Source organism: Bombus affinis, chromosome 5 (genome assembly GCF_024516045.1).
Source record: "Bombus affinis isolate iyBomAffi1 chromosome 5, iyBomAffi1.2, whole genome shotgun sequence".
NCBI lineage: Eukaryota > Metazoa > Arthropoda > Insecta > Hymenoptera > Apidae > Bombus > Bombus affinis.
In genome coordinates this window covers 1,381,400-1,390,000 of record NC_066348.1, presented here as the reverse complement: position 1 = coordinate 1,390,000, position 8,601 = coordinate 1,381,400, and the positions used below count along the sequence as shown (strand labels likewise).

The 8,601-nt window shown below is 38.9% G+C and overlaps 2 protein-coding genes across 4 annotated transcripts in view; one reads left to right on the top strand and one right to left on the bottom strand.

The window, feature by feature from the left end:
* The window catches only part of LOC126916291 (phosphatidylinositol 3,4,5-trisphosphate 3-phosphatase and dual-specificity protein phosphatase PTEN), a 14,995-nt gene extending 9,623 nt beyond the window's left edge, over positions 1-5,372 (top strand). Inside the window, exons 9-10 of one of the 2 annotated variants that reach the window (XM_050721954.1) lie at positions 3,492-3,575; positions 3,681-5,372. In XM_050721954.1, the coding sequence (XP_050577911.1) occupies positions 3,492-3,575; positions 3,681-3,700 (104 nt within the window). In that variant the 3' untranslated portion in view covers positions 3,701-5,372. Of the gene's footprint in view, positions 1-7; positions 3,212-3,491; positions 3,576-3,680 lie in introns of those variants that run through there. The other variant, XM_050721955.1, reaches the window with a different exon arrangement.
* On the bottom strand, positions 5,019-7,314 carry LOC126916293 (N6-adenosine-methyltransferase non-catalytic subunit). 2 transcript variants are annotated; one of them, XM_050721965.1, is made up of 6 exons: positions 7,120-7,314; positions 6,930-7,007; positions 6,662-6,838; positions 6,274-6,591; positions 5,819-6,201; positions 5,019-5,734 (listed from the first exon to the last, which is right to left on the bottom strand). In XM_050721965.1, the coding sequence occupies exons 2-6, from the start codon at positions 6,984-6,986 to the stop codon at positions 5,497-5,499; spliced, it is 1,173 nt and encodes a 390-aa protein (XP_050577922.1). In that variant the 5' UTR covers positions 6,987-7,007; positions 7,120-7,314; the 3' UTR covers positions 5,019-5,496. The 2 variants fall into 2 exon arrangements, with proteins under 2 accessions (XP_050577922.1, XP_050577923.1); XM_050721966.1 differs by having other exon boundaries at positions 7,125-7,314.
* Positions 7,315-8,601: the final 1,287 nt, after the last annotated feature.

The window sequence follows — 8,601 nt, the reverse complement described above, 5'->3', positions numbered from 1 at the left end:
CCCTTAGTGGACATGGACCAGCGTGTTGGACGATACCGCCTTCTATCAGACGGAGGAATGATAGATGTTTTGTGAGTTCATCGCCAGTCATCCCTCTACACTCTTCGACATTGCTGTCTCTCGCATATTCACATGCGGACATTAGAAATTCGACTATCATCTTTATTATCGAAGATGTACGCTCGATTGGAATGTTACGCTCGAACAAACGATCGTGTCTTTTTAACGACATGTAAAGTGTTGTTAGACGACGCATATTAGTTCCAACAAGCCAAAGAAAACGTTTATATCAGTACCGAAATTTTGTTTCGTATCTCGAAGATTCGTGTCTCAAAAATATGTTGTCGCTTTCTTTCTTTCTTAACTTCTTTGACGAATGCGCATCAGTTTGGCTCGTGCTACACACATATTCTTTCTTTTCGTTGAATATGTTTGATCGTAGAATTCCATTGGAATTTATTTACAAACACCAAGCATAAATATAAACGAATGTTTTTTTTAAACCATGTATTTTATATTTATTATCAACGAGCTGGAAGTTCTCTGAACAAAATCTGAAAGGTAGAAGTAAAAGGAAGAAGAAAATGAAAAAGAAGAGTGGGAAGGCTAAACGTTATAAAAAGAAAGAATCGATGTAAATGGTAAAGAGAAGTTCTATGCTCAGCATATTAAAGATACATAATGCGGCTTGTGTAACGCTTATCTCGTTTTGTCGGTGAAACTGCGCATTCTCGCGAATACGAGACAATGGCTGGTGTTTGAAGAAATAGCCGCGTCGCTCTTATAGGCTGAGAAAGAAAGTGTGTTTATATAGATTATGAATCCAGATGGAAGAATAATGCTGTAAAAAAAAGCAAGATTATTTTCGTAACGTTAATAAATTGTAAGTCAATAAATACAGCAACAAGAATGGTAAGGACAAGAAGAACATCAGCATCACCAATATTCACGAGAACTCTAACATCGGTAACCACAACGTCGAGGATGTCGCTTGCTCTTCGTTCGATAACGACGACGTTTATCGTACTTGTGTATTAACTTTGTTTTCCTCTGTAAAGACGATCGAATCGATACACGTTGTATCACCACATTAGCTAAACACGTAACTTTATGTTTTTCTATCGCAATCGGTATAATTTACCAAAACTTGTTTCGCTATTACAAATCTACCGAAAGGAATATGTATATCGAATGATCTTATCTGACGAATTTTGCGATCACAGATACTTATGTATATGCGCAAAAAAGAATAAAAATGAGGTAAAGAGCGTAACAAAAGGAAAATAGACGAGCGATGTAGAATGTATCGTGCGTGAGTCGTCTAAGTATTACATAGTCATGAAAGATCTGGCCGTGCAATGTTTCACTTCGACTCGTGATCACGGCTCGCATAAACATTTTTGCTTTTACCTAAGCTAAGGGTATTTGTGAAAAATTTGCGAATTGCGCCGTGAAAAGTAGAATTGTATAAACGAATCTATTCGGTGTAGGGTTCGCAGTTTTTATTCTTTTCGAAAGTAGAAGGCGATACGACGTTAATCGATAAATCGTTACGACGATATCGTCGAATAGATTCTACACCGACTCATCGGATGTTCTACGAATGTTTCTGATCGCTGTTCGTTTACATGGTCTCAAGAAAAAGCAAGATTGAGAAAAAAGAAAGATAGAAAAGCTATAGATGTCGGACTCGGAAGCTATGCGGTTCTGCTCTGTGTTACGGCTAAAAAAAAAGATCACATTGTAACGTTACGATGTTCGCGATGCGTTTAAAAGGTTGGTACACGCCTGCGACCGTGGTAACGTTCGATGTAGATCGAAATTTTTCGCGAAATTTTGTTCGAATAAAAGGTATCGTTGTTTCCTTAGCACTCGCACAATACGCGAATTCTTTAAGCTTTTGGATGAGAAACGTCCATTTGATCGAATATGCAAAGGATACAAATGAATTTAGAGAACGCAACAAGAATCGTTTCTGACGCCGTCCTTTCCTAACTCATAGCTTGTACGTTGCGATACGATAGTTCGTAACTCGATGCAATTAAAAACGATGATGACAAATAGAGTCGCGTCATGCATCGTCCTAACTGGCATTTCTTTTAATTTCGCTGTTATTGTATCTTCATTTTGTTCGTTTGTACGTGCAGCCATGAACGAACTTTTCGATTATGTATACGCTGAGACCGATACGCAGATCGGACAAGTCGCACGCGCGCTACGGAAGAAAATTCAAAATCGACCGAGTCCGTATATGCAACAAGAGATGATATTGCAAAAACTTATTCCTTTTAACGAAACGTATTAGTATGTTGAAATTTCGCGTGTTTACATTAACGCTTTCTCTCTTTTGCTAACTTGCCGAGTTGATCGTTCGCATAGATTTTAGCCACGAGCCTTAGACAAGATTACGAATACGAATAAGAATACGCGCGCACGGTTAAGTCAAAAGAAATGCGGTCGTTCGTTATCGTTCGCTGGTGCATCTTTACGTTCCTTGATATAAGTACCGTAAACTTATGAAATTTGCATAAAATTAGTTATGGCACGATAAATACGTTGATACGCGATTCACGTATGTCGAAGAGAATGCATCGAGGAAAAAAAGCTCATTCTCGTTTTTCGAATAAATTCTGATCCCGCGTCTCAGAATCTATCTTTGTTTCTATGTTTGGTTTTCTTTTTGTCATCGAAATTAAATTTGATGGTTGATAAAATGGAAGAGAGAAAGGGAGGGAGGAGAGAAAAGGAGGAGGGAGAGAAAGAGAGAGAGAGAGAGAGAGAGAGAATGCGTGCGTGTGTGCGTGCAATGATCGAAAACAGCGCAAGAGCGAATGAAATACTTATTCGTGTTATCAGGTAGCGAGTTTTGGATTACCTCGAACGAATTAGTAAATTTACCTCGCTCGAACTATTTTAATCGCATCTGTAGTTCACTGAACTAACGTCGACTCGCTAGCAATCGTTGCGATACCTCAGTTTTTTACCCTCTAAAAGTAACGAAGAAGGTAAACTTACTAAATACGTTTTTACGTACCAATAATTATGGCATACGTATGTACCATATTGTTACTTCTTGTAACGTACACGCTTCTCGGACATATTTTTTCTCATACGAAGCTCATGAATATCGTTTTATAAGTGATATCTCTTAAAACTAACTTTTATATGATTCATGCGGAATGTTCAAAATATAAATAAGATGCATTATTTTTTTCTGTGATATTATATACGAATACAACTCTCCACATATCGTCCCCTCCAACATTTTCAATCATTAAAAAGAAAGAAAAAAAAAAAAAAAAAGAAAGAAAGGTTATCGAGCATCGGAGGACGCAATTAAACAACAACACGTTGTTCCTCTCTATTTTGTTCGTTTCATTTTTCCGTATCTCTTTTACTTTTCTTTGTTCTTCCTTTTCGAACTTTTCTAAACGTAGTGCGAGTTTACTGTTTTAACGATAATTTTTGTTTGTTCTTATGAAATACGCTAGGAAACACCCTGCATAAAGTAGGAAACGGAGAAAACCGAGATCCTTGCCACTCGCATTCGCAGAAATTTAAATTCTTTTATACAGGTACGCATTTGCTCGACGCGATTTTGCGTTTTGCGTTTCGTTAACTATGTACATATATGCTAACTAGTCAACTTTCCACGTAATTCACATTGACTCTGCTTACAGGGGAGTCGACCTATTTGTGACTTTGAAACTGTAGACCGATCCGATGGAGACCGATCAGAACTAAACTCTACTCTCAAAAACGGTCCACCTCACTGCGACTCATCGTTTGCTCACGAACGAATTGATCAGTCGATACCAACGAGTTCTGCCTGTGCCTGCCAGTTCATCGCTATACATATATATTCGTATTCTTCTAATAGCTGGTAGAATTTCAAAAAAATTGCGTTTCTTTCTTTTTCTCGTTCTCTCTCTCTCTCTCTCTCTTTTTCTGTCTAATAACTTTTACCATGTGTAAGATAGTTCTCTTCGCTTACACGGCATTTCTGGGAAAAGAAAAAAATGTGATCATTTCCAGCGAATCGCTGTATGGAAGACTGCGTGAAAAAAAGACGCGTTTTTTAACTCGGACGATTAACACCTTCTAATTTATACTTTCGACGATCGATCGTACCGTTGATCGATTTTAATTTGTAGATACTCGTTTCTCGTATATTTTATATCGACGACAATATGTAATTAGCTAGAAAGAAATATATTTTATACTCGCGTTGACCGCAAGGTTCGTCGTTCGATATTTTTACGCATATTGACGATCATTGTTTTAAGGCAATGAATTTGTCATCTTTTTTTCGTGATTTTATTAAAACGATAATTTTGGTTTCGCAAGCTTTTCTTTCTCTCAGACGTTCAATGAACCGAATCGGTAAGCACATTCAGTGTTCTATATTTTTTTATTGTCGAGATAATCCTATTCTTTAATTCACTGTACTCGCCGAGCATAGTAATCGTACGTAGATTTAGAAGTTATACGAATTATTATGAAACGAACGTTTTGTAAACTTTTGGCGATGCGTCAGCGATGAAAATCAAAGGATGCTATAATTTAAAAGCGTCGTAAATCGATTGTCGTCAAGCATGATTGGTTCTTCTTCGTTACGTTTAAAGTTCATGGAAAGTTTCAGATTGCGAGAAATTGCGAACCATTTATCGAATACGTATTCTACACTACCGGAAGCTTTACTGGGGCCAAGAAGTATGTTCGTAAGTTTCCGTGGATCGTATAAAAGTTGTAAATGTAGTTAACTATATAGTAAGTTGTATTTATAGAAATTTCAATATTCTCAAGACACAAAGTACAAAGTTATATGACCGGATCTCAAACGTTTCGAAATAATCGCGTTTGCTTTTTAAGAATGCGTACACTTAAGATGCTAAGATTTGTATAATCGTTCTTAAGCAATTAGACGAAAATCTAAAAGCTCTCGGCTAATTGTGCCGGTGAATGATTGATATATTGTTAAGCGACCCACACGCGTAAGTAGACATAAAGCATTGATATTCTCGGTGACCATCGATTCGACACTCGACTTTATTTCAAACATGTTGTATATTGATTTGCGTTACAAAATATTCCAAATAGGACGCGAATCGATAAAGGTATTTACACGTAATGCGGTGTACATTGTTAGAAACATCGTGATATTCGATACTAAATCATAAGTCAGGATGTGAGAAAAATGTCCGATAGTTTCGATATCATTCGCGCGTTAGCTAATTCGTTGCGTGATTATATTTACATGTAATTGAAGAGTTTTGGAATATTCGGTAGCACGATATATTCGAAATACGCTATAATATAATATGTAAAACAAATTATCGTACAATACAAAGGTACAAGTTTTCTTCACGTGATACCGAATCTTTTAACGGAAGAGATGTGGTGATCTGGTTGCCAATGTCCTGGCAACGTGTGGTGTATTTGGTCATTACAATATGTAAAGAAAGGATTTAAAACGATCATCAATGGCGGACCGTTTTACCTTCCTCTACCACGTCCTCGAGTGAAACCGCCTCTACCTCGACCGGCGACTTTCCCCTTTGGCGGTGGAGACTTTGGTCTGAGAGCTTCGATACGTTCTGTACAACCAGTGGTGATTTGACCGTTGGCAAAATAACTAGTATAGAGGTCTGCGTTGAAATTCGTGTTGGTTAGCTCAGGGCCCACAGTAAGCCACCCTGGTCGAATAGTACTGTCTCGACCGAACAAATGCAGTCTATGTAAAGTGCGAAAAATATTGTTGATTAGCTGAGTGAGTTGAACGCTCTGATACGTATGTACACATGCTTTTCTCGCTTACCGTCGTCTGCCGAGACAGAAGTGTTCGATTATATGAAAAATCTCGACAGGCTTTTCTATAGAACCATATTCGGGCTCCTCCGAAATGATCAAATCAATATCGACGTTTGCATGAATGAAATCTCCATCCGTGGATCGTCTGACGGTCCCCTTGATACCCATTAGGCAGTGCTCTTTGGTTCTCTGAAGTACGGCCTTGCTATCTAGGTTTTTACTGTGCCCCGGGTTATTAATGTTGGTGCGAATCCAACATATGTCTTCGCATCGTCTAAAACCCCATTTCCGAAGACAGAAACGTCCCATATCTAGTCCATCGCTACTGCCGCACCACAGAAACACGAAGCTCCGATTGGCCGCCACTTCGCCGATATCCAATTCCATTATCTACGAATATAGATTGTTTTTAATAAAGGCGTTACGAGTAGAGAAAAGGTACGTTGTATAATCTCTACTCACCTGATCCCAATTCCAAAGTTGCACGTTTGTAGCACCGCAGGTGCGTTGGTACTCTTCCAAAGGGGGTTCGATCAAGATTACATCGAACTTGCAATTCAGTTCCTTCAAATTGTACGTAAGCAGATCGGTTTTTAGGTACATGGGCGGTGTTGCGGTTTCGGCGATTAAATCGTCTTTCAACTTGATCAACTCCCGCAGTTTCGGGTATTCCTCGAATCTGTCCGCCAGACCCACGTCCCTAATGAAATTTTGAGGTCGTTGACCCGTGTCGATGAAATGTTGACAGTAGTCATTATGCGGATTCGACGATTGCGTTCCCTTAAAAAATAAATCCGTAGTCGAAAGTGGAAACAGATAGTTGCTTGGTTATAAATACAAACTTGCCTACCTTTAAAAACGTCGATGAGTCTTTGTAAACGATTTCGTCGGTCGGAGCTGTCTCACCTTTTAAATCTTTCACTCCGTTCTCCGATCTCTCTGATACCGATTTCAATTTTTTCTTCTGCGTATCGTCGACATCCGTTCCAAGAATTTGCCGCAACTCGTCTACGCTCGAAACACCTAACTACATGGAAGAAACGAATTCGTACCATTCACAAACTTTTATTTGCGATCATAACCTCAACGTCATGAAATCACGTTTGAGTAGTACTCACCGTCTGAGCGAGCAACTTCTTGCGTTTTTGCGAACGTTCGCGTAACGTCTGAAGCATCTTCTGTTAAATCCTTTGGAACTGGCCGCAAAATAATAATTATCGTACATTTCCGTTTATACCTATTCTGTTCATTTCCTCGGTTCGAAAGGGAGAACAAACAGAACAACTACAAATGTAATTTATTACTTACCTTACCTTACTTTACCTTCCTTTTAACTTATAATTCAGTGATCGAATTTAAGAGAAAGTTTGCGAAATTTAACGTATGTACAGTCAACGATAATCGGCTACTGCCTAATCTGATACTCTAAAAGATCTGAAAACAAAACGTACACGCACGCCATCTTGTAGCCAAATGAACTTTCATTTTCGTTCATGTATCACGCTAAGGCAGCGCGTAAACGATGAACGACATCTTGTGGAAAACCGTGCAACAAACGACAAGTCTGCTTTGCGTCCGAGCACTGTTCGAAGTTGCTATCACGCACGCAGAAAATGACGTTTTTACTTTTTCAAAAAAAATATGGTTGCAAACATATAACGTCAAGCGAATCGAAAAGGCTTTCTCTGGGCTCGTTCTTGCGTTACACTTTTCTCGATGCGAAAGCGATCGCTATCGATTTTAGTATAATCTCTAAACATATTAATACTATAAATCGTTGCGACGAGCAATGTAGTCTTAAAAAAACAAAAAGATCTCGGTCTAAGTAATAGGTGCATTTTATATGTTTCTCGATGGATTATTAGAAGAACCATCTAGGAAGGGAAGGAGGATTAGAAGGTGGAGTGATCGAAAGCGAAAGTTAAGCGAGGATAGTGAAAGAAGAGTGTGTCACGAAAGCGCAGCTCAGGGAAGTAAAATAACCAAGATAAGAGTGGCGGTGGACGCGGTGACGGGAATGAGTACGAAGGAACGATTGCAGAACGTTTTATGATCGACACAGTCTCCCTTAGTCTGCTTTAAAATCGACACGCGATCGGAGTCCTCAGGAGGAGCGCCAACGCAAGGCGTTGACAATCGGTCACGAACAGAATCGCAGTACTGTCGTTTCTTTGTAAAATGTAAGATTTTCAACAGGTGACGAAAATAGACGTTTCAAAGCATGACCAGGATTGGTAGACCAAGGCTAGTTGAGATTCGATTTTTCTTGGAGGACGCGGAGGACAGCTAGTGGACCGCGCAACTAGTCATAACTCACCCTTGATGCATAACCGAGACGAAGACCATATGAAATCGTAGACAATTTTGGTTTATGGTAAGCGTTTGTTTATTTTGACGTAATGGGACGGGGCGGGCAGATGCTTTGTTCAGAAACTTCTATAATTAATATTAAAAATTAATAAAAACAAATTAATTTCTCATTCTAAACACTCATTTTCATTGATTTAGTACTACCAGCGTTAACTCATATTGGCCAAGTAAGAGGCCAAGCAAAGGAAGAAGATCGATCGCGCAATTTTAAGATATACAACTGACAAAACGTTGTTATATGTGAGGATGAAAGTAATTTGCGTAAAACAGGAACAAAGAACAGAATCTATACATAACCTAACTGCGCTGCTCATTGAGCAGGCTCAATTAATCAGGTAGATAGAAATCCTGGAAAATTTGGGCGACGTTCTAGTTCTAGAGTAAATTTGAACAATAGGCGATGAATCGGCACTGGTCGGT

What these genes read in the sequence shown, in the direction of transcription:
- LOC126916293 (XM_050721965.1), bottom strand. Translation starts at nt 6,986, where the DNA reads ATGCTTCAGACGTTACGCGAACGTTCGCAAAAACGCAAGAAGTTGCTC. An exon ending in ACTCATCGACGTTTTTAAAG is followed by an intron (nt 6,592 to 6,661) that starts GTAGGCAAGTTT and finishes TTATTTTTTAAG; the next exon opens with GGAACGCAATCGTCGAATCC. An exon ending in AACTTTGGAATTGGGATCAG is followed by an intron (nt 6,202 to 6,273) that starts GTGAGTAGAGAT and finishes CTATATTCGTAG; the next exon opens with ATAATGGAATTGGATATCGG.